Consider the following 26,372-nt stretch of genomic DNA (forward strand, 5'->3'; position numbering starts at 1 on the left):
TGCAGGCGGTTGGTGTGAAAGACCATGATGCAGAGGACAGGAAGAAATGGAAACAGATGATCCGCTGTGATGACCCCTAACGGGAACAGCCGAAAGAAGATGATGATGACTAATCAACTATCTACCTCTACCCCACACTCTTCACTTGTTCAGTATGCAGACGACTCCACAGTCCTCTCCTTTGCTGACTCCTTTTCTGAACTCCAAACTATAACACAAAACTCTTTCTTGTCTACTGAGAACTGGATCAACCAAAACCATCTTATACTAAACCCAAAAAAGACCAAGCTATTACTTTTTTTACCTAAAATAATGTCCCACCTGAAACCATCTTTTACCATCATTTCCCATAATGACACATTCATATCAGTTAAAAGTCACACCAAACTTCTAGGAGTCATTATTGTTGATCAACTAAAATTTGGCCTACATGTTTCTAAGTAGCATTAAGAAAACCAATCAAAAACTTGGTCTCCTTTACAGAAATAAAAACTTTCTCTCAAGCAAAGCTAAAATAGCTCTTTCCCATGCCTACCTATTACCTACCGTTCTTTTTGGCTCTCACATTCTCACCAATCTACAGGCCACATTTATTTTTAAACTAGAATCTACTTATAACAAGGTAGCTAAATTTCCTACTGAGATGCCTTACTCACCTCATCACTGCCTTGCTCTCAGCAAACTGAACTGGTTAGAATTTCCCCATAACCTCCTCCTTCCTCAGCTCTAAATAATTCATTCTATTCTTTACCAGCCCACTTTTTCCCCTAGCATCACCTCTATAATCTCCCACTACACCCCTGCAAGAACACTCAGGAGCTCTGAACAACATCTCCTGTCCATATACAAACCCTTTATTAACTTAGGAAAAAACCTTTATTGCTATCTGCCTGCTGCGAACTGGAATAAATTACCACTAGACATTCATCTCCTTCGATCCAAATCCTTATTCAGAAAGGCAATAAAAAACCACTTAAGCAAAACTAAACTATGTCAGTGCTATCTCCCACCTGATTGACTCACCTCTCTTAGCTATTCTTTTTTTTGTTGTTTTATTACACTTCCCTCTACACTCTCTTTAAAATTTCTTTTCACTACTTTTACCTTTTATCTTTATATGTTATGCCAGTCTTTGTTGTTTTTGTATATGACTTATCAGTTAAATAAATATTAAGCTTTGAAATTCTTACTTATTTGTAACTACACTCTTAATCTTGTATTCCTTATAATTATAACCATTTGTATTTCTGAACTCTGCATTGTACCTACATGTGCTATAATGTTGATTCTAATTGCTATGCATACTTAAATCTGCTTTACTTATTCTATGTATTGTTTTCTTGTTTTATTAATACTTATTCAACATATTGTATGTAAATACTGTGGAGCTTTTCTCCCCGGGCCTCCAGTGAAAAAGGGCTTTGTCCCACTTGGACTAACCCTGTCAACAAATGTCAAAAAAATAAATTATATTACTCAAGATTTTATATATATATATAGATATATATATATATATATATATATATATATATATATATATATATATATTGCACTCAACAGTTTTAATATCTGACAAAAAACTTTAAAAGAAAATGGAAAAATATTGACTTCTTATTTTACCCTAAAAAGCTAAGAATTGATTATAGAAATCATATAAGGTTATGGGACTGTGGTAGTGTTAGTTTAACAGATGTAGAATCTTATTCTAATGCAGCAAATTTCAGCTCTACTATACTCTGGATATACTCAACTTACAATAGTCAATGGAAAAACATTCACAGCAGATTTTACTAAATTCTTATAAGTTTGTCAAATATGATAAATTAGAAATACATAACAATCCTTTCATCTGGTTAATAAAAATTACCTAAGAAATTTGTTTCAATCTTTAGACTTCTGCACATATGAAATCAATGCTTAAAACAGTTAAAAGATGTTTCTAAACCTCCATTACTATGGAAATGTTTGTGCTTTCCCACTGTATCACATGTAGACTTATGGAAACTCAGAACTATGTAACATGAATTTACTAAAAAGAAATGGATTAGTATTATGGTCTGATTGCTTTGAAGAATGAAAAGCTAAGCTGCCAGAATATTTAATGAAAGATTATATGTTGGATGAGTCTGTTAACTAGTGAATATTATCCAAGTAAATACATTATATAAATTTTTAGATAATATGAGAGAAGTGGAACAGAACACTATTCCCCATTATAAGAATATATGAATGCTATCTTCGAAGGTAAACTGACCTAGAAAGGAAGCTTGTCAAAGTTATAGAAGTTAATTATAAAAAACAATAATAATTTTGATGCAAAATTCTTGAACGTTTTTATATACTAGTGGATTGTGCGACTCAATAGATGGTAAGAATAAAACTTTGTTACTTAAATTAGTCAACTACTTCAAGTTTTATGTGGAAATGTATACAAAGAATGTTTTTACTCCCTATAAAATCTCCAAGGTTGGTATAATGGCTTCTTCAGTCTTTTGGAGATGTAGTAAAGATGTTAAGGCTGATTACACACACATGATTATGGATTGTGAAAAATTAAATGTATATTGGGAAGAGATAAGTATGTTTTTTTAAGGAGTTATGGTCTGTTCTTTAACTAGATCAATAACACTAATGAATGTTCCCCTTCCTTCATCTGTAAAAGCCAAACAACAAAAATGTTCTGGAGTCTCCTGACAATATAGCTAGAAAAGGTATTACAAAACAAGGAAATTTAATTCAGTTCCTGCATTCAAATAATTTTTAAATTTAACAGCAATGCTATGTAAAATTCAAAATAAGTTATCAAAATAAGAACTATAAATCATACTAAGACTTTCAGTGATTGTGATAGCCTTGAAATGTTGCTATTGAAATACCAAGTCTCAATGTGTTAACTGTATAAGATTGCCTTGATGACTCAATGTATTCCTAACACTGTATCACTGTATCACTGTATAACAGTACGTGAGGTTGAATTTCCTTTGTTCAGTTTATATTCTGTAAATATGTTAAACTGATAAAAAAAAATCTTTAAAACACGAAAAAAAATGACAGCCAAATATAGGCAACAGGAATTTTTTAATTTATTTACATGAGTGCAAATATAAGTCAATAAATTGTTTAATGCAGAAACAACATACATCAGCATTGCCTTCATAGTTTGATAAAAGCCAGTATGTGAAGTCTTGAAGTCTAATAGCGAGAATAGCCAAATTAAGCAAGAGGCATACTTCATTTTATATAAATATTCCTTGGTGCAATGCTTGCATGCAGATGTAGGAGCCAACATACGCTTGCTTTATACTTCAGTTACAGTCAACAGGAATATTTTTACTTTTTACAGGACTACAGGTATCAGATGATTCACTTTCAGCATACAGATGCTATAATACAACTGAAAATCTTATAATCTAGAAGGTGCATAAGTTCTGCCATGTAAATTTGGTTGTGAATAAAGATAATGATGAAATAACACATAGAATTATGCTCCTAATTTATTGACAAGTATCAAGACTAGCAGTGATGCATAACAACCATGAACATTTAGTTTTACTTTGCATGATTACAAATATCAATTGGGGAGGGTGGGACAATATAGCATCTAGAGACAATATTAACAGTGCAGTGCAAATGCACTTGTAACAGAAATATTTTAGCATAGTTCTGTCTGTAAAGCCAATATGCATAATGTGCTGTTTGTTAAGCCATCACTTACTCCTGCCATCCACTGCTACAAACGTATCACTCTATTACATCCTAATGTAACTACCACTGTTCTGCAAACCAACACTCTGCAATGACAAATGCTTCTCTACAAATGGATTGCTTAATTTGCGCATGCACTGCAGCCTCAATGATGAGTTAAACTGACAAAAAAGTACATCTTAATATGAGTAATACTGGGCTCTCTTATATACAGGCTTCCTCCTATGTTCTGACTACTTGCTTGCCAGCTTTCCCCGTGACTATGAATTAGAACTCATGTTATTCTCCATAAACTTCATTTCAACAACTTTTTCAAGAATGTTAGGTTTTTATTACAGCAACACACACAGCTGTACTTTCAGTAACACAAATGCATTCCTAAAAGTAGTGCAAATAAATTATATGCTGCCTTGACAGGTCCTTGTATTTTTCTGCTTTTTCTACACCTTGCAATTTGTGGATTGAGAAAGCCCATTCAACACCTTAGGCATGAAGACTGGACTACCCTGGGAATCACCCTGTTCTTGTGGAAATTAATAAAAGGGGGAATGGCCATGAGAGCCTGTAACTCAGAAACTCTCCTAGCAGAGTTGACAGCCAAGAGAAGAACAGTTTTTAGAAGTACAGAATTTTAAAGAAGAGGAAGATGCTGGTTCAAAAGGAGGTAATGTAAGCTTTTCTAGCACAAAATTGAGATCTCAATGGGGAGTGATGGGTTTCCTTGATGGGTTAAGATGTAGACATGCATTGATGAATGACAGGTGAGCTTTTAGAGAACAGTAGGGCAAACCTGATCCAAGTAGTTTACAAAGATAATGCAGTACAGTAGGAACCTGTGATAATAGGAGGGTCATGATTATGCTTGTGACACCAATAGGAAAACCTTTCCATTTAGCCATATAATATTTTCTAGTAGTGGGACTCCTGGTTTGTTGCGACACTTTAACAATCTCTTCAGAGAAGGGGTGCCTTTGAGGAATTAAAATCTCATCATCCATAGGGTCAATCTGAGAGATGGGAAACTTGGATTGAGATTCAATCCTTTTTATTGAGTGATCAGGTCTGGTTGTTCCTCTAATTTCCCTTTGTCAAGTGAAACAGCAGGGGAAATCAATACTTTGAGTGTGACAGAAAGCTATCAACAGAGCTAGACACTTTGTGAACACCTTTGGCGCTGTGGAAAGAACAAAAGTCAGAATAGCAAACTGAAAATGTGAAAAGCCAGAGGAAAAACCTAAGGACTTTCCTGCTAGAAGGACAAATCACATCCAGGTACACTAGGAAAAAATGGGGGAAAATGAAAGTCAGAAGCGACAGCATAGTGTTTCAAGCATTCAGGAGAGAAGGGTCAAGGATGGATCTCCACCACTCTTCCTTCCTTAGCACTAGAAAAATTCTGGAGTAAAAGCCTTTTCCTATAAATCCTTTGAAACTTACTCAATGGTACCCTGACTCAGGAGGTCTTGAATAATGGGGGTGAGAAGGGACAGTTCGTTGCAAGGAGTATGGTGCATGGCTTTCAGAGGGGGATATTTTCCCAGGACATTGCATAACCACACGATGATAGACAGTACCCATTTCTCTGTGGTAATAGCTTCTCACCTGGCCAGGGAGAGTGACTGTCTTTTGGAAAGAGGAGTAATAGGGTTGAGGGCAGGGGAGGGGTGCATTAAAACTAGTCACAGATTTTTGTTTTCAAAACCAAGCCTCTCGGCTAGAAGTTCCCTATGGGTTTGTCTGGGTACCTTTTCCTAGATGTTTTTATTGGTTTCTGAGTTGTCCTAGGATGCCTTCTAAGGAAGGAGGTAGATTCAGATGGGTAGTTCCTATGGGACTGAGGAGAGTAGACTCTGCCTGCAGTCTTTCATAGCCTTACCTTGGTCTTAAAGAGTTCTGAACAGACTGTCAGCCTGAGGACCAAACAGTAAGTCTTTATCCAAGGGAGAATCTAAAAGTTTTGATTTTAAATCATCAGGGACAGGCTGACTATGAAGACATGCATATCTGTGGAGAGCAGATCCAGTGGCAGCTGCCCTAGAAGAACCATCCACAACATCAAAACTGCACTTAATGCTGTGTCTGGCTATTTACGTGGTCTGGGAAAGTACATTCTGCATTAGTTATATTGACTCCACAATAGGAGGGTCCAGCATAACTTTGTTCAATATGAAAATATAAAAATATGAAAAACACTTAGCTCAGAGCTGCCAAATGACCTCATCGCTACGCGGCAAATGAGATCTAAGGAAGCTAGGGGGTTGCATTATGGGTAAAAGAGGCTCACAAGCTTTACTGAAGACCTCAAGCTAGTAAAATGGCTGAGACGGATCCGATGGATCAGATCTGACCCATCAGTGAGAATAAAGGCGAGATTGACAACATCACATCATCTGTTTTGGGGCCCGCACTTGTTCGTCATCAGAGGAAAGGGACTGATCTGACAGGTCAGAGGCCTCAGACACATGACCCCCATCAAAAGCATGATCCTTAGATGAATGACCAGAGGCAGAATCACCGCCATTACTAATAACTGGAGCATGCACCCTGTAATTAATTAGCCATAGCCACCATTTTAGGTGAGAAACTAGACAGAGACTGCAGCCCCACCACCTGCTTGGTTTTCAGCCTTTTCTTAGCATACAATTCACTGGTGGGAGAATCACCAGAGGGAGACTTTTCACCCTGGCAATGGATTCTGCACCCCTGACTTCCTGTTCCTGTGGAGTTTGGTACTCCTGCACCTGAAGCAAGCAGTGGTACAGCCCTAGAAGATGTCTAACCCTTAGACCGAGTTTGCTAACAAAAGTAGAAAGGCTAATCATCAAAAATGGAATGGAGAAATAAGTTATAGCCACAACACCACAACTTCCTCAGAAAATCCAACAAGGAAGGGGGAAGGCAGGGGGGAAATGTGAGGAATAATGACAAAGGATAACACAGATGCCAAGTTATGGTAAGTGCATAACTCTCTATCTTATGTTATCCATGATGCTATCCATGTCATTATTCCTCACAGAAGGGTCAAAGTCCCCGGCTACCATATATCCTGGGCAGCCTCAAGGAAGGGCATGCTGGAGCACTGTGTAACCAAAGGAAGCCCTGCTCCTGGAAACCAATCCAACCTGTTATGAGATATAAAGGTGTGAGGATTAGACCAAGTGGCAGCAGCACAAATGTAGCCAAGGACCTAGCAGAAGGAGTCCTAATTCTTCCCAGAATCTAGCAGAATGAGCCCTAATTCTTCCCAGAACCTCAAGATGCCTATTGTTGTACACTGTAGAAATGCAGCTAGAGATCCATATAGAAAAAGTTGCCTTAGAAAGTGGGAGGACACTTCTGTTCAGGGAAAAAGCCACAAAAAGCTGATCTGATTTGCAAACCCTTTGGTGCTATGTAGATAAAATCATAACTGCCTTTGTATATCCAAAATATGTAGAATGTACTCTCCTTTGTTAGAATAATTAGGAAAGAGCACTGGCAATTGAATATATTGGTTTAGACTGGATTCAGAGGCAACATTAGGCAAAGAAGAGGGATTAGGCAAAGAAGAGGGATTCGTCCTGAGATGCTCTGTCCTTGTGAAAGATCAAATGCAGAGGAGCAATGGAAAGAGCTTGCAATTCGGAAACCCTCCTGGCCAAAGTTATGGCAACCAGGAAGGCCATTTTCCATGACAAGAATTTGAAATTGCACAAACTCTCAGGTTCAAAAGGACTCTTAATCAATGATTGCAGCACTAAGGTTAAGTCCCAAGGAGGCGAGGGATCCTTAACAGGCTGTTTTAGAAGGAAGATCCCCTTCATGAATGCTTTGCAAAGTCTGGAAGAGAACATAGGCTCATTATTTTCATGAAAATTAGAAAATGCCACCAACTGGAGCTTAATTTTAGAGAAGCTTGCCCTGGCCGGGAAAAGTGTGGACAAGAACAAAAGGATATCTAAAACAGAGGCAGAAAAAGGAGCCAGATCCCTGCTCTTAGCCCAGGTAGAAAACCTTTTCCATTTACTACTGTAAACCTTTCTAGTGGAGGGTTTCTGGGAGGCTGAGATAATATGCCTGATGGGGGATGCCAGCCTGGACTGTTTCAAGATCACTGGAACTGGAGAAACCATGTGGTTAGACAAAGGATAAAAAGGTTTGGAAGCGAAAGTCCAAAGGATGGGAGATCAGATCCAGAAGAGGATCTATTACTCAGGGAGGATACTTTAGATGAGACCTGATGAAGGGGAAACATGGTTGATGAGGCCAGAAAGGGACAATGAGGATCAGGGATGTCCTCAGACATTGCATCTTCTGCAAAACCTTGGGAATAAGAGGAACAGGACGATAAGAGTAAAGGAGACTCGGAGGCCAATCATGGACTAGAGCATCACTTGGTGACTCCCTGTGTATGGGGATCAGGGCAAAGTACATGCTGCATTTATGGTTGGTTGGGGAGGCAAAGATGTTGCAACATGGCTGACCTTGGCAGTTGAAAATATGTTTCGCCACCATGGGATTGAGGGACCACTTCTGAGGACTCAAGATGAATATGCTGAGTTTGTCGGCCACTACTTTGGAGTCCCTGGGAATATGCATTGCAAGAAGAAAGTGTCTGGAGGATCTCTCCCATTCCCACACTCTCATGGCCTCTCTGCACAATGTGTAAGGTTGCGTTGCCCCCTGTTTGTTGACATACCAGACCACTGCTATGCTGTCCATCTGAATTGCAATTATCCCCAGCGGGAGGCAGTCCTAAAAGTCTTGCAACATTAGTAGGACTACTCTCATCTCTACGACATTTTTGTGCAATTTGGTCTCTACAGGGGACAACATGCCTTGGACAATTCTCGCCTGGAAATGCCCCACACACACACCCTAACAGGGAAGTGTCCATAGTCACTGTGGCCTTGGGTGGAGGGAGAGAAAAGGACCTGCCTATGACGAGATCCTGAGATTGACGCCACCTACGTAGGTACCATCTGTACACAGGTGTCAGTTTTATGGACATGGAGATGGGCTACAGTAGAGCAGACCACTGGACCGCCAGGGTCCACTGTAAAGATGAATGGCCATGGCCATGGACCCTAGGGTGTGAAGAATTACGTGAACTGGAGGATCCGAAAGAGCTAAGATTTGGGTGATCTGTTCCTGGATCAAATGAACTCTGCATAGAGGTAATGCTGCAATCTCTGAAACGGAGTCTAATTGGACTCCTGTGAACTCCAATTTTTGCATGGGAATCAGATTTAAGTTCAAAAGAATGACGGTAATCCCCAGCTGACTGAACAGGAGAAGGACATAATGGATGGCTTGTGACAGTCGATGCCTTGAGGGTGTAGTGAGGAGCCAATCATCGAGGTACAGAAATACCTGAAATCCCTGAAGCTGCAGGTGAGCCGCTACCACTGCCATACATTTGGTAAACACCCAGGGGGATTCAGTGAGTCTGAAGGGTAAAGCTCTAAACTGGTAATGATTGGCCCTAACCAGAAGCGAAAATGTCTCCTGGAAAGCCTGTCTATCTTGATGTGATAGTAAGTGTCCTGGAGATCCAAGGAGCACATCCAGTCATCCTTGCCTAGGACAGGCAGAATGGACTGAACAGTGACCATCCAGAACTTGGACATTGTGACCGATGGATTCAACTCGCTGAGGCCCAAAATAGGACGCAGGTCCCAGGTCATTTTTGGCACTACAAAGAAGAGAAATTAAGTTCTGGATCCTCTTTGTCCTGGTGGAACCTCTTGGATGGCTCTCTTTTGAAGAAGTTGTTGAACTTCCTTGAAGGCCAATTCCCTCTGATGGGGTGGAACATCGGGGAAGGTATCTTTATAAATGAGGGTTTCCAAAAAGGAATGAAATAACCCAGGAAATTATGTTTAACACCTACTAATCAGAGGTAATGCTTGTCCAGGCTAGTGGGTGAAGGGAAATACAACCCCAACTGCCTCCAGGGCCGAGCAGTCAGGCAAAGCCTCAGGAGCACTGAAAGGGCTTCTCAGACAAGGGTTCCCTGGAGCCATGATTTTTCAGACCCCCCCCCCCTCCTTCCAGGGCAGCATCTGCCACTGAATCCTCTCCCCTCGAAGAGGAATCATCAGGAGCATCCTAAAGGGAAGACTGTGACTTTCAGAACCACATTTTCCTAGTTCCTCACTGGATCTTGGAGAAAGACCTATGAGGAGTAGACAGCTTGATCCTGACCTCAAAGTCTTCCTTTCCTGATCACTGCAGGTCAAAGTGTCCTTCATGAAGGGTCCAAAGAAGGTGAACCCATTAAAGGGGGAGTTGGTAAAAGATGATTTGAAGGGTTCCACAAACCCACATAGACGTAACCAAGCATGCCGCTTTATAGCTCTGCCGGTACCTGCCGCTCGAGAGGTAGCTTCCGCAACACTGGAAATTAACCTCATAGGAATTAGCAAGGGACATCAGAGTACAATGCTTGGGAGACACCTTCTTGAGGTACTCCACTGGAAAGAACTCTAAGGGAAGTGGTGAGTTCTTTGACCAATTCCCTTTCAAGGCGGGTGTGCCAACTAATTAACTGCCCTCAGTCCAAAGGTAGCTGAGGTGAACACATGCTTCCCATACCGGTCTACTGCCTGAGACTCCCTGTTCAGGGGATGGACCATGGAGCTCTGCTCAGCCAGCTCCTTTGTGGTGGCAGTGGAAACCATGATTGCATTGATCGGAATTCCTTTTCTCCAGAAAGGGTGGTCCACAGGGGGGGCTAAGGAATTTATCAGCTCATGTGGGAACTGGATCTACAGTGTTAGGCTCCTTCCAGGACCAGCTGGTGATAAGATTGACCGACTCATTGAGGGCACCTTGAAGATGGAGGTTGAGGAGACCATCCGTCCTCCTGCTTCAAGATCTCAAGGATATATCCCCAAAGGAGACATCATTGGGTGGAGATCTGGAGGACCCATCTCCTTCATAAAGGTCCATGTCCTCTGTGAGGGGCTCTGAGGGGGAGTCCACGTGCCTCCTCTTGCACTTTCTCTTACGAGGTGCCTCCGGGGAGGACTCAGAAGATGCGGGGACCCCATGCAGGGAAGAAACCCCCTGAAGGCAAGAACAGGAGGGCTGATAATGGACAGGATGGGGGTCTCACCACCCAAGGCAGAGAGGGATGGACCTGCAGGGGCGGGAGATGTAGCTCCAGTCCCAGAGAAGCTCCTCTCTATCACCTGGAAGGCCGATGGTCTGGAAGCACTCTCGTCTCCATCCATGGGGTGAGAATTCCCTCCGAGATGAGGGGTGAGCCCTAATACAGCACCACAGACCCCGGATGATACCAGTTCAGAGCTATCAAGGGCTAAAGCCCCAGGGGAGGAGATTGGTCTGAAAAACCCAGACCCAACCCCATCGCCTTGGAGCCGGCACTGACCATTCCAGCACGGGGCCCACTCTAATCTGAGGGTGGGAGAGCAGTGCAGACCAGCGACCCTGACATGGTCAAGAAAAAGGGAATACTAGACACCATCAGGATCTGACCATGGGTATCTGAGTCTCCAGAAGTTCCAAAGCCCAATGGGTCGAAAGAGGAGAATGGAGAGTTGGAACTGGACAGGCTCCCCCAGCAGGATGGGCTAGAGACACCAGAAGCTCCAGTTCTATCTGGGATTTGAGAAAACTCCTCACCATCCTGTCCATATCAGAAGGGAACAAGCTCCTGGATGATCTGGAGGAAGTGGAGGAGTGGGCAGACCTGGCTGGAGACCTCGAGGATCTGTGCTGGTGATCCAGCGTTTGGCTCTGAGGCCTAGCATCAGAGTGGAAAAACTGCCTAAAAGAACTAGGTGATGGAACATCTTCAATAACCATAGGTGGATCTGACAGCCTAGCAGAAGGAGCAATTGGATCTGACAAAATGGTTGGTTCTGAAGCTGGCCTAGTCTTGACTGGATCTGTGTACCTCTGATCTGAGGAGGCCTTGGAACTGGCAGGATCTGAGATAGCCCGGGCTGGAGTCAATTACAGGGGTCTAGGATCCAACAGCCTCAGCTTTTTAAAAAGCCACTGGAGGCATGGAAGGGGTCTTCCTCTTGGGGTCGAAACAGGAAACCTTAGAGGGGGAAATAAAGGGACCCCTCTGCACCATACCTTTTAGCAAAAGCTTGTTTCAGTGCTCTGTCAAAGCCCTGGGGTTGAATGCAGCACAAACCTCACACTCAATTTCCAGGTGAGGAGCTCCTAAACAATAGAGGTGCTCCTCATGTGAGTAAGAATTAGGCATCTTCCAACCGCATGAGGAGCACTTTTTAAAAACAGGGGGCTTTTCAGACATACTTAGAAACACAACACAGCCCTAACACCAACATATAACAACAAAAAGGGTGCCAAAAGGACTAATGGCAACTACAACACTCAAAACTAGCTAATCTCAGAGAGGGGAGGCAAACTACTAACATTAATCACACTACAGAAACTGAACCTGACAAGACCATCTAAGCTATGAAAAACAAAAGCAAGTTAAAGTAGTTCAATCACTTAACTGAAACAAGAGCCAGGTGGATCATATCCATAACAAATAGATGGCAAATGAGATCTGGAGGGTTAGAGGACAGCAGGGGATTATGGCAGAGGTAGGAGATGGATCTGTCTGGGCTAAGTTGCCGGCTCAGATCAGATGTTGGATCCAAGACCCTTCTTTGAGGAATAATGACATGAATAACATCGGATCAGCATGTTTTCCTGTCAAAAGATTCAAAATAAAACTTTAAATCAAAAAAATAATAGCCACAATTTATTAACAATTATGGCAGCATGAGGCAATGACAGAACTGGACTAAAATAGCCTTAGTGCAGAAAGTCTCTCAAACATTCACCAAAGACAAAAAACACTTAGAAAGGGTTTTAAACCCCACAGAAAACAGTAATGCATTTAACATACACCGTATAATTTTATACTGTAATGACTATAAACATATACTTCTTTTTAAGACACAAATCAACATCCTACACAGTTCAAGCACTGACAGAAAAACATTAGAGGGAGGAATTAAAAAAAAAAGGGGGGGGGGGTTCTTATCTGAGCACTGAAGATGAATTAAGGAAGGGCTAGTCTTTCCTAAGATCCTTCTTTTCCAATGGCACTAATAAAAACTGAAGCTCTTCTGCCTATGATTGTGAAGGACTATCCTGCTTCTGGCAGCTGACTGGGATTGTCTGCACCTCTCCCCTCTAGGCTTTCGAATATTAGCTAAAACATTGTCTTCCACCAAACTGCCTTTTTTAGGCAATACCAAACTGACAGTACTTCTGACATAGCAAATCAAAACCAAAAAAAATCTAAAGGTGTTACTACTCAATGCTAGCAGTCTAAACAAAAAACTCCACTCTCTAGAAGCTCTCTTTACCCTACAGAATGCTGATGTCTGTGCGGTCACTGAGACATGGTTTAAAACTGCAGAGAGCTCACCAACAGTGCAAGGATATAACGCCTTCCACACATTTAGACCAACTACTACACAGACAGGGACTAAAGGTGGAAGTGTCTTGATCTACATAAAAAAAATATATACAACGCTGGTCAAACATGACAATGCACTTGAGCTGATCCATGTTCAAATCACCATAAGCAAAATCCAATATCACTTCCTTGCAAGCTATAGGTCCCCCTCTATGACCCAGGAAACCCATACCATGTATTTAAACTTACTGGAAAAACTTACCACCCAACCCAATACCATATTCATGGGCAAATTTAATTATCCCACTATTAACTGGAAATCCTATATGACACCAAACATACATGCACAGAGATTCCTGGATTTTGTAGACACAAACTGCCCGGACCAGACAACCATTACACTGACCAGGGGTGTAACCATGCTGGATCTGGTCCTCACTGATATGGGAGACTGCTGCACAACCCCTACCGTAATGTCTTGCCTGGTAAGGTCAGACCACAAAATGGTCTCCCTTGAAGTAAAAATAAAGCCTGGACCCCAGCTAAACCTGGAATATTCAGGAACTACTCTAAGGGTAACTTCCTGCTATTAAGTGATAACTTGGCAAAATTTCAAGCCCCCATGAACCTTGAGAACACTGCTCTCTACGCAGAACTGTTCACAGAAACCCTGTACAAGCATGTTAACAACTGCATAGAGGCTGCTGTACCAACCAGGAAGTACAGAACTAACTCAAAAAACAAGCCACCCTGGTGGAATCACAAAATCGATAAGCTGTATAACAGGAGGAAGAAAATCATGGCAAAAATTAGGAGGTGCAGCACCCAGCAGGATAAAAGCACTCTCATCAAACTAAACAAACAACTCAGAGGACAAATAATGACTAAAAAGCCAAATTTGAGTTAAATTTGTCCTCCCAGGCCAAGGACAACCACAAGGCATTCTTTAGCTATGTCCGCAACCTCAAAGGCAATACACAATTGTGTGCAGAGATCATTGTAAATGGAGCTACCTATACTGAGCCAGAAGATATAGCAAACCTACTGACCAATAAATTCAGCTGCAACGTTACCCCTCTCTCCCCCTCAACCTTCCCTCAGGAAATATCATCAAATATAATTCCCCTGCTATCACTAGAGAACAGATCCTTAATACTCTGTCTAAGGCTAAGAACACTGCATCAATGGGCCCAGACGATATCCCAGGATACCTTCTAAATAGCATGAAAGATGATCTATCAGGCCTTCTGGAATTGCTACTTAACTGTAGCCTACAAACAGGCTTCGTGCCTCATGAATGGAGAACAGCAACAGTCACCCTATGCACAAAGGTGGGCCATCTACAGACCCTGGAAACTACAGACCCATAAGTCTCACTAGTCTTACACGTAAAGCCATGGAAAGAATTATCATGGAAATGATCAACAGTGATATACTAAACTGCCAGACACTGGAACCAACCCAATTTGGCTTCATCAAGGGAAGGTCATGCCTACTCAACCTGGTGGACTTCTTTCAGAAGTTCACCAAAGCAATGGATGAGGGCAAAATGGTTCACACTGCCTACCTTGAGCTGGCCAAGGCATTTAACACAACTTCCCACTCAGGTATTGTTAACAAACTCAAGAGGTTAGGTACAAACCTGTATGCCACCCGGTGGATAGTCAATTGGCTCACAGACAAGAATCAGGAAGTCAGAACTGGGGAGTCCACCTCTACAAAGAGGCCAGTCACAAGTGGAGTCCCTCAGAGATCAGTCCTTAGACCACTCCTTTTTGGCATTTACTTCTCTGAAGTCAAGGCCAATGTCAGTGGTCTCTGGCTGACTAAATCTGCAGATGATTTCAAATTAGGAGCTGTCACTGAATGCCACACTGACCCAAATATTCTCCAGGAAGGGCTGACACAGACAAACAACTGGTGTCAGAGCCAAGGACTAAAACTAAATGCCAAGAAATGCATAACAGTATCCTTCAGGAAGTCATCCACCCTTGGTAACTATTATATTGACAATATTATATTTGCCAGAGATGGCCTGCACCTGTCGCCCTTAAGATTCCGGATACTGGCTAAGACTCTTGCCACCCCTATAGTGCCTTTTTTAGGCAAGGTTCAAATGACAAATTCACCACCGTAACCAGTGCAAGCAACCAAAATCTGAAGGTAATGCTACTCAATGCTAGAAGTCTAAACCTCAAAATGCACTCACTCGAGGCACTCCTTAAAATGGAGAACATTGACATCTGTGCAGTGACAAGAGACCTGGTTCAAAGCTCCAGAGAGCACCCCTGCATTACCAGGCTTCAATTCATACCACACCTTTCAGCCACCTAACCCAGAAAGAAGCACTAAAGGCGGAGGTGTTTCCATATTCATTAAGGATATCCACACCTCCAGGCTAGTTGCACAGCATAATGCATCCAAGATTATCCAAGTGCAACTAACTCTGGGCAAGACCGCAATCCAAATTGTAGCTTGCTACAGACCCCCCACCATGTCCCAGGATTCACACTCCTCATTTCTTGATACACTGGAAAGTATTAGGGTACAACCCAACACCCTAACAATGGGCAATTTCAACTACCCCACCATTAACTGGGAAAACTACTCCTGTACCAACTCTTTTGCTCAACGTTTTCTAGAATTCATAAATTCCAACGCCTTGGATCAACTTATTCACACCCCCACTAGGGGCAGCAATATCCTAGACCTGGTCATCACCAACATGGGAAACCGGTGTTCCACACCAGAGGTCAATTCCTCGTTGGTCAGATCCGACCACAAGCTAATCAGCCTAGACATCCACATCCCACCCCCAGCCCCAATTAGGGAAACCATCGCAAAAAACTTCTCAAAAGCCAACTTCACACTTCTTAAGACAGAAGTGGCAAACTTCATGACACCCATGCAGACGGACAATAGAGGTATGACTGCCGAATCCTACACAAATGCACTTTATAAGCACTTACACGAGTGCATGGATCATGCTATCCCTAATAGAACCAAGATGTTATCCTCCAAAAAAAGGAAGCCAATCTGGTGGTCCTCTGCCATAAACCAACTCTACAACAGAAGAAAGAAACTGTTGCAAAAAAGAGTAAAATCCCATGACTGGAGGAACTCCCTGGTCAACCTCAGTAAGAAGCTGAGATCCCTCATAAAATCCTCCAAAGCTAATTATGAAAACAAAATTGCCACTGACTCTAAAGACAACCACAAAGCATTCTATAGCTATGTCAAGAATCTAAATGGGAACACTCAGATCTGCTCTGAGTTACAGCATAATGGCACTAAATATACAGAACCAAATGATATTGCCAACATCCTAGCAGATAGGTTCAGTGCTAACTTTACCCCCCTCTCACCCCCTAGAGGGCCCAGCTCTATACAGGAAGAATGCAAAGTTCCTATAATCATGGCTGCACAGGTAAAAAACACACTCTCCAAAGCCAAGAACACAGCATCCATGGGACCTGACAATATCCCAGGCTGCGTTCTACACAGACTACAGAATGAACTGGCACCCTACCTAAGTACCATGTTCAATCATAGCCTCACCTCAGGCTTTGTACCCACCGAATGGCACACCGCGACAGTTATCCCACTCCACAAAGGGGGAGCCACGACGGACCCCAGGAACTACCGCCCCATTAACCTGACGAGACTGGTCTGCAAGGCCATGGAACGTATCATCATGGAACTCATAAACAAAGACATTGGTAATCTCCAAACTCTGGACCCTACTCAATTTGGATTTGTAAAAGGCAGATCATGTCTCCTAACCCTGACTGACTTCTTTGAAGCAGTCACCAAAGCCATAGATGATGGTAAAATGGTTCACACAGCTTATCTAGATCTCGCCAAGGCTTTCGACACCATCCCCCACTCTGGAATTATAGATAAGCTCACTAAACTAGGTATAAATCCCTATGTCATAAGATGGGTTGCCAACTGGCTCACGGACAGAACCCACACTGTGAAAGTAGCGGATTCCAAATCCGACATCAGACCAGTGACAAGTGGAGTACCACAGGGTTCAGTCCTGGGTCCTCTCCTGTTTGGTATCTACTTCTCTGAAGTGCAGGCCAACACAAAAGGTCTTTGGCTAACAAAGTTTGCAGATGACTGCAAACTAGGAGCCATAACTGAAACTCCTAACAATGTGGACAAACTACAAAAGGGCCTCACTGAGAGCGATACCTGGTGTCAAAGCCATGGCCTGAAGCTCAATGCCAAAAAGTGCATTGTCATCCCCTTTGGTAAAAACTCTGTACCCATGAACTACCACATAGCTGGTAGTCTACTTAATGCCGAAAATGTGATAAGAGACCTTGGGACACAGGTGGACAGTAGACTCTCCTTTGATAATCACATCGCCACAGTGGTCAGGAAATCCGTCTACGTGGCTCATCTCATCACAAAAGGATTCTCATCCAGAAAAAAAGAGGTCATTGTTCCCCTCTACTCATCACTCATTAGACCCATTATAGAGTACAACGCCCCTTTTGGTATGTACCTCACAAGACATCTACAACAACTGGAAAGACCACAGAAATACCTCACAAAGAGGATTACTGGCCTCAAACAGATGTCCTATGCAGACCGTCTCAAAAAACTACAGCTTTACACCATCGCATATCACCTACTCAGGGGCGATCTCTGCCTAACATACAAAGCTATGTCAAACCCAGAGCTGTTGGACATGCTCCACTTAAAGAAATCCCAATCCCTCCGAGCTACACGCTCTAGGGACCTTGGCCTTGTCACCACAATAAACAGAACATGCTGGAGGGATAGATTCCTGTCCCAGAGACTTCCCTTACTCTGGAACAGACTACCTATCTATGTCAAACAGAGCTCCTCATTAGCACTCTTCAAGAAAAATCTTGATGATTGGATGGGAAATTCACCCCGGGATCACTTCTGTGGCTCTGCTCGACAGGGGCAAAGGAAAATAATTTTCTTGGGTGGCGAAAGCCAGGGTACATTTTTTGGCTAGGCTTGTATGGGCCCTAGGGCCGAGAGCCTAGTACCTACCTACCTATGAACACCCCTTAAGAGCTGATCCAGTCGTCAGGGCTTAGGGACACACATAGACAATAATCTAACCTTTGACCATCTCGTGTCTACAGTAGTGAGGAAATAATTCTATGTTGCACAATATATAATTGTTTCTACATGTTGATAGCTACATTTGCTTTACCATGTATGGCATCTAAGTTCAAGGAAGTCATTGTTTCACTGTATTCGGCATTTTTCAGACCTATCATTGAGTACAATGCCCACTTTGGTATGTACCTAACCAGGCATATCTAACAATTGGACCGTCCACAGAGGTTTCGCACTAAAAGAATACAGGGTGCAAGTAAAATGCCCCATGCAGACTACTTCAAGGTCCTCTTCCTGTTATTATGTCTCCTACAGGCTTCTGAGGGGATATCTATGCCTGGCATACAGGGCATTGTAAGGCGCAACTCTGATGGACTTCCTGGATATCCACAAAATAAACAGCACCAGAATTACCCGTTCTAAAGACTTAACCCTGCCTGTGATATAAATTGAACCTGCAGGAGAGACAGGCATGTATCCCAGATACTACCCCATCTGTAGAACAGGCTACCCATCCATGTGAACCAGAGTTCCTTCATAACTCAATTCTACACAGTTGGATGGGCAACAAGAAATTCATCCCATGTTTGCCATCTATATCTCTAATGGACACAGGCAACCTGTAAATGCTTCATTTCCCCAGGCCCCTGACTGTAAATGTTTCATCTCCCAAGTCCCTGCTTACACTTATTAAGGGTATCAGAACTTGTCAGAGATTTGGAATGCATGGCTAAGCTTAAAAAGGCCCTTGTGGTGGTTAGCCTAGTAAATACCTGTGAACCTATGACTGGTCCTTCTCACCAGTGATAAACAGTGGGAGAAGTTCTGAGCTGTGACAGACTGCCATACAGAGGGTAGCAGGACACTACTACTCATATGCCAGTAAGGCAGTGTGTTTATTGAACAACTCAATGATTCTACACATAGTTTTCATTATGCAAACGGAAGACAGTTGTTGATTTTTACCAATTACAACACATCTTTAATGAAAAAGGTACGTACTGAAAAGTAACTAAAAAAAGTCTGAAATGGCAGAAAACTTTTATTATAATAATACAGTCACTGAGCGCTTTCATACCTAGCACAAAGAGGGGGAGGCATCATATAGTCACAGACATTTATGGAAGTTTAGAGTATACACCAGCAAATATAACAAAAGTACATTCAAAGAACCATATAATGCTACAAGCCAATTGGACAAAAGTGCATAAAAGGGGAATACAAATTATGGTATATGACATACTAAAGAAAAAAACACAGTCTGACTGCATAGGGAAATTAAGTTGTGATTCATAGTTATCAAGCATGAAATGGCACAGGCGCTTGGTCTGAGTATAAAGGCAAAGAACTTGTCAACATATTTAGGTGTTCTAACCGAAATGCTGGCAGCAGAAGCAGCATATGCAGCACAACATTTAATACTCTTAAGCAGCAGTGCTCCAGGTGTGTGATATGTCCACTGTTGCAGTAAAAGGTTGTATTATCAGAAAACAGCCTCACACTGGCTGCGAGGCCTTCAGGTGCAGGACTGACTGCACACTGACAGAGGCATGATATGAGTTTTGGCTGACATGCATGGTTCACAGATTAGAACAGGAGGAATGCATGGAATTCCTATATCCACAAATCCCAAAGGTACATGTAGTATTTAAATACTGGCTGAAGGGACATTTCACAGACAAACAGGGGGCACCCTGGATATTTCACAGGTACCAAGTATGCAGAATACTCAAGCTATTCCTTGACATATTGCTTCTACATGTTGATAGCTACATCTGCTTTACCAATACACTAGGGGAGAGCATCATTACCATGAGTGGCTTCTATGATGTCACCTGCCTTCCTGAAGTATCAGGAGCCACAGATATTATGCACATGGCATTAAAGCTGCCACGTGATGTTAATGGGGCAGCATTACATCAACAGGAAGGGATGTTATTCTACCAGATGCCAGGCAATGTACTACACAAAGGGGAAAACAACCCATACTTCTGTCAGCACTCTGGTAGTGTCCGTGATTCCCATGTATATCACAGAAGTCATCCACATCACTTTCTGCATGGACACATCCCACAGGGCTACCTAGTAGGTAAGTACAGGCCAAGGTAGTGCACTGTAAATCCACATCCACATACATATTATCAGACAGACAGTACTAACCTCTCCAATCTTGCCCCCATCCCTAATATTTTACAGGTAATGCATGTTGCTCCTGGATCCCTGGTTGATGACATCTATACAGATCCTACTATGCATGTCTGAACTTCACTTCAAAATCTACCATATTCAACCTAGCAATATAATAAAGTGTGTTTTTTGCCCACTGAAGTTGCAGCCTTACTGCCTAAACACATTTGGATAACTACAATATCCACCCACTGTAACCTGCCAGATACTCATGGCATGCAGCAAGCTGAAAATTATGATTCACTGTTGGCAAGCAGGCCAGACAGTATCCCCAGCATACCTTTCAACTGTCCAGATTTTCAACTCATAGTTTTGGTCTGTTTCTCATAAAATTGTGGTTTTCAGGCAAATTATTGGTAAATCATTGTGTACTGAACTCAGAAAATAATGACAAACATTTGAGTTTCAGACTTTAAACACTTCAGAAAAAGTATGCTAATGAAAAACCTATTCTATCAACTTTCCAAGTTTGCAAGTGCAATATTTAAAATGTGTCCCTATTTTTTGACCTCTGTCTCCCTCATTACTTATTGCTTTGTCCAGATATTTAGCTGTAGGAGGTTGAGAGGCATGATCCTCAGCACCCTCAAGCAATGCAGCAGAAGGACTCACCTTAATCACTTCAATATCCAGTAGCAGTAAAACAGACAGCAGTGGCCCACCAGCTGCAGCTACACCATACCCCTCCAGCCAGCATCATGGACATTAACTGGCAGTGCAGGCAAAGTAGTAATGCCTAATCTAGCTATGTGGGCATTGACATTTACTCAGTGGCATTGCAGTCTCACTCAATGATGCATGCAGTGTTAACCTGACAGCTATGCTGGATACTACATGATTAGGCCACACTGTGTGTCGGTCATTTCTGCTTACACTGCACATAAAGAGAGCGGTGAGGATCACAGCTATCATCAATTAAATAGGTGCCTAGGGACACACTGAAGTCTACACTACAAGAGAGGTGGAGGATCAAATTTTACAGCAAGTAGAGTTGGGGGGGGGGGTTAGCAGAATGGATTTGTATATATGTCAAATATGATCCCCAGACTGGTAGCAGTATCACTATGGGACCATACAGTGGGATGGTTGCAAATGGGACTCAAGGTAGAGGCAATGTTGTACCCAGGAGTGCAGGCCTGGTGCCACAAAAATGATGTAGTCCCAAATGCTCCTCTGTTTATAGAGGTGGGAGAACAGGTGGGCTAGGACTTGAATGGCTTTCTCACAGGAAGCTGCCCTCCTCTTACGTGGTCCTGTAGCAAGACCAATGTGCCATTTCTGTGGGTATGGGGATACCTCAACCACAGAAAATGTGGCCTATGCACCTTGTGATGACCTTTGTTTGTGTCTCCTATGGGCAAGCACATGCCTGCAGCCATGGGACACACTGAGGTGCAGGGCACTGACAGCAGTACTGGCTGAAATTTTCATGGAGGTAGCATTCTAGTAATTTGTCATGACACCTAGTACTGGAGGCTGATTATGGCCTCGTGCTCGGCCTCCTTAGTCTCCCATAAGCCACACACATCTAACCTTCTCCACTTCCGAATATGTAGTTATGGAATGTACCCAGATTCCTGTCCCTCACATCTGCTGGTTGAGGCCAAAAGTCATATGCATGTCTGAATCTAGCTAGGATATTGGTCAACCCAGATGTCTAGTTGCTATACCACACTGTCCAGTTAATTCGGTGTGTGTGTAGGGAAAGCTACAGTGTTCTCATGACCAAAGGGTGTATGCCCAACCAGAAGTGAAACAGACAATGCCACTATGTCCTGGGACTGTGACTCAATGTACATGTTGGCTTCATCATTCACTTGTGTGTGACTCTGCACATACATTTCTTACCAAATTATTATATACCTCATTTTACCTCTTATGAGTTTCCTGCTATGGTCTGTGCTGCTTCTGTGATGGAAAAATGTGATTCACGCTGCTGATATAAGTGTGCTGCTTGTTTATCCTTAATGTACCACTTTGTCATCCAAAATGGTGGAGTGTCCATAATCTGCATCTTATACTAATAACAGTGGATTCCACCTTCGTCTGTCAATTCTTGTATTTTGTAGAAGTGTATCAATGACACAAGGCATAGCTGCAATCAGTTACATAGTCCCATTATGAACCAGAGTCTTGTGAAGGGTGTGACTCTCATTCTAACATATTAGTTTGCTAAACATTTGTTGAGATCACCTGACTGGTGTGCAAAGCAGAGTAAAATTATGCTCTGTCTCTTGCACACACAGGTTAGGGAATGACTGCTGAAGTCCCACACAGGCCTATTCAGGAAGGTACAATGACCTGCATCCTCATCACCCTGGGGATCTCCATCAGTGGGAAGCAGATGCCCCAAATGATATAATAAATATGTATGTCTTATGTGTACAGTACTGCATTTAATAAACCTTTTGTGGTTATAACAGATGTATTCCCGATTCTCTGTTTTTACTTTATCTGACAAATTCCTTGACATTGCAAGCTGACTGCTCTGGGTGACTGAATGTCTGCTATCTGTACCACTGGTGGCAGCTTATGTGTTTTGGCACTCTGCTGTTTTGTTGAACCGCTCACAAGGCTTCAACCCAGGGGAATAATAGGTGCTGTTTCACCATTCTGCTCCATTGCACATTGGTGTGTTTAGTATAACAATGTTGGCTTCAATGCACTACATGCACTGTTGTAGCTACCTTTGCTTTTTTGTTATAGACTAGTGTCTTGCAAATGGTATCCTGACTGCATGTTGCTTCTTTGTATGTGCATATCCCTGATATGTTTCTGTATTGGGCTGTGTGAACATTTTCAGGCTTCTCCTTGTTTGCATAATTGTTCAAAGCTGTATCCCTTCACTTTAATTTGTGTATAAAATATCCATATGTGTTATGTGATTGTTTGCCAATTCCTTTTGTCTTCCAGTGCAAATAAAGCACATAGATATTGCTGCCAGCTTCCACAGAAGGTTTCAGAGACCTCAGGCACAGCAGAGTCAGTGGTGTCTATGTTCTCTCCTGAATTCTTCTTCTTTCGGCTTTTCCCGGGTAGGGGTCGCCAGATCAGATCATCTGTCCGCTCATGATTGGCAGTGGAGTTTTACGGTGTCGAGATGCCAGCCCGGCACCCAACCTTCCACAGAAGGCATGCATACACTCACACTTAGCGCCAATTTAGAGTGTTCAATCCACCTACTGTATGTCACTGGGATGTGGGAGGAAACCGAAGCACCCAGAGGAAACCCATGTGACCACAGGGAGGACATGCAGACTCCGCACAGAAGGCACCCCAGCTGAGAATCAACCGGAGAACCCCTTGCTGTGAGGCGACAACACTAACCACTGCACCACAATGGCCGTTCTCTCCTGAATTATATGTGCTATATTACCCCCGGGTTATCCTCATTAATGTCAGGTTTTCAACACTGTCTCACTTCTGCATGTCACAATGGTCACATACAAGTCTGCTGTGGCCTACTGCAACCATGATTGAATATGAGCCTGAGGTTGTTGAGCAGGGTGGGAGTACATCCTCTGGAGAGGGCTCTGGCTCATGCTAAGAATGTGGCCTGCTATAACAGCTAGCCCTGGTTGTGCCAGAGCTAGACTACACGGTGGAGGCTGTAACTAACAGGGAGATGAGCCACTGGGTCATCATCCAGTTATCCCACTGCAGCAAGTAGCAGACTCACTGGACCAGCTGGCCCATGCAAACAACCAAATGGCGACTGTGATCCTTACAACTGGCCATCCAGACTCAAAACCATTGCTTACTGTATCACAGTAATGTCCCACTTAGCCTATCAATGGTTGGCAGGCTGCTTGTACTACTTCCTATCATGACCCATCTGTCTACCTCTTGTTTACCTCTGTATGTCTCCTTCCTTCTATGAGCACATCGACCCCTATTTACCTATGGTCTTGCTTGTATGCATCTGTGCCCCCAACTGTCTGCCCTCACCTTGCATTCCTCCCACGTTGTTAATTTTATTCCTCTTCTCTCTATCCAACAAAAAAGTATCCTATCTGCCACCAACCTGCTTTACCTTACAATGTTCTTAATGTGTGTGTGTGTTACTTTATTTGCTATACCTCTTTTCTAGCTTTCCTGTATTTTCTTTTCCATTCTTTTTGAAGAACCATTAAACCATCAAACCTGCTGGACACCATTCACTGCTATTTGTTATTTAGTGTAAGTAATGGATATTTGTCAACACAGGTAAAAGCTGGGCTACTTGTGTTTTGTACAATAAGATATGAGATTACAGATTTGCATCTGTTAGTCCCAACTAAATTTTTACATTAATTTTCTTCTTTGCTTTACAGAAAACATAACCTAAATTTCTGTCCCTGCTTGTAAACACATTTTCCATTATCTATTAACTCCCAAAACCTTACATCTCAAAAACAACATTTTACCACATTGCATAGGCCACAGTTCACTTTACCCACTAGAGACAGATCCTGCCTGGAATGCTACCCCTCCCCCCCACAAAAAAAAAATAGAAAACTAAACTTTCTTTCTTTAGGCAAAACCATTTTCAAAAGATGACAAGGAAGAAACACTGTTTCCATAACATTGCTTAGAAATTCTATTCTCATTCTCTCTTCCTTATAAACTTCCATACAATCATTTCCTTATTAGCCATGTGTAGTTTATTGTCCATGCTCTTTTCATCCTTGCACTCACTGTAACACCAAAATAATTATTTCTATTCCTTTTTTCCTTACTAGTTTACAGGAATAGCCCTATGACTTTTTCTTTTTATGTATGCTTCAGTTTGTAATACCCTATAAACTCTTACTTATTCCTCACTTGTGCAAGCAATTGTAGTGTCATATTAAATGATACCAGTTTATTGCTGCACTTCAGGTATACTACTATCTGTGTATGACACTGTAATACTGACATTCAGTGTTCTTTGAATATAAAGGTGTAACCTCAGAATTTCTGTAACAAGATTTGTACCACATGGGCTGGAGTCACACATTTCAACCTCTTAGTGCAAGAAATCTGGACAAAGCCCAACAAAATAGCGGGGACAAGGGTTCAAAAAATAGGGACATATTTTAAATATTGCTCTTAAAAACTTAGAAAGTTGCTAGAATAACAGGGTTTGTTTTAACATGCATTTTCTGAAGGATTTGAAGTCTGAAATTCAAATGTATGTCATTATTTAGTGACTTCAGTCCTCAGATCATCCTAGTCATTTGCTAGAAAACCATAAATTTTATGAGGAAAAGACCAAAATATGAGCAAAAAATCTGGACTTTCTGAGAAAATCTGGACTATTGACAAGCATGGCTGGGCCAGTGCAGAAAAGGGTCCAATGACAATCTCAACAATATTAAATAAAAATAAATACAAAAATCAATGCAACCTTAAGTGACAACTTCAGCATTCACCAATACATTCTGTATTGTACTTTCAATAAACTCTGCCTCTACCAAATGTAACCTGAAGGTATCTTTTCAGTGAATCTGTCTGCTCCCTAGTCATCAGTATCATAGAGTACTATATGTAATATACTACAAAGCTTACCTGTTTTCACTAGATAACTTTAGTCTTTTCGGAAATTCATGATATTTTTGTTTTCATCCCATCTGATTTAACATTTTACATACCCTAATGTCACAAACAACCAAACATCCCTATTTTTTGTTTAACTTACCAGGCCACTGTGCAGGAGATGAAGTCGGTGTAACATGCTCTTCAATGCTTTCTGTTCTCAGTCTGCGTCGCTCACTTAGTAGAAGCCCTTGATAAACCATCCCAGTGAACTGATTTGCTTCTATATGACTGCTGAAACAAACAGAACCTCTTTAACTGACAAGGGTCTAAAATGTAGCTACACATTACAGTTGTAACAGTCTTACAGTTAAGAATGCCTACATAACATCACTAGATACCTCAAACATTTATATAAAAAGCACTGCAAAATAGAATATGGCAAACTCAATAGTATTAATTAAAATCATGTATA

General features: G+C 42.1%; 1 protein-coding gene across 1 annotated transcript in view; it reads right to left on the reverse strand.

Annotated features, from left to right (window-relative positions):
* Positions 1–26,372, reverse strand: part of DMXL2 (Dmx like 2) — a 1,902,820-nt gene that overhangs the window by 533,060 nt on the left and 1,343,388 nt on the right. Inside the window, exon 32 of the mRNA XM_044076363.1 lies at positions 26,061–26,191. Within this exon, the coding sequence (XP_043932298.1) occupies positions 26,061–26,191 (131 nt within the window). The remainder of the gene's footprint in view (positions 1–26,060; positions 26,192–26,372) is intronic.

Source organism: Protopterus annectens, chromosome 7.part0 (assembly GCF_019279795.1).
Source record: "Protopterus annectens isolate FY-2018-M chromosome 7.part0, PAN1.0, whole genome shotgun sequence".
Classification (NCBI taxonomy): Eukaryota; Metazoa; Chordata; order Ceratodontiformes; family Protopteridae; genus Protopterus; species Protopterus annectens.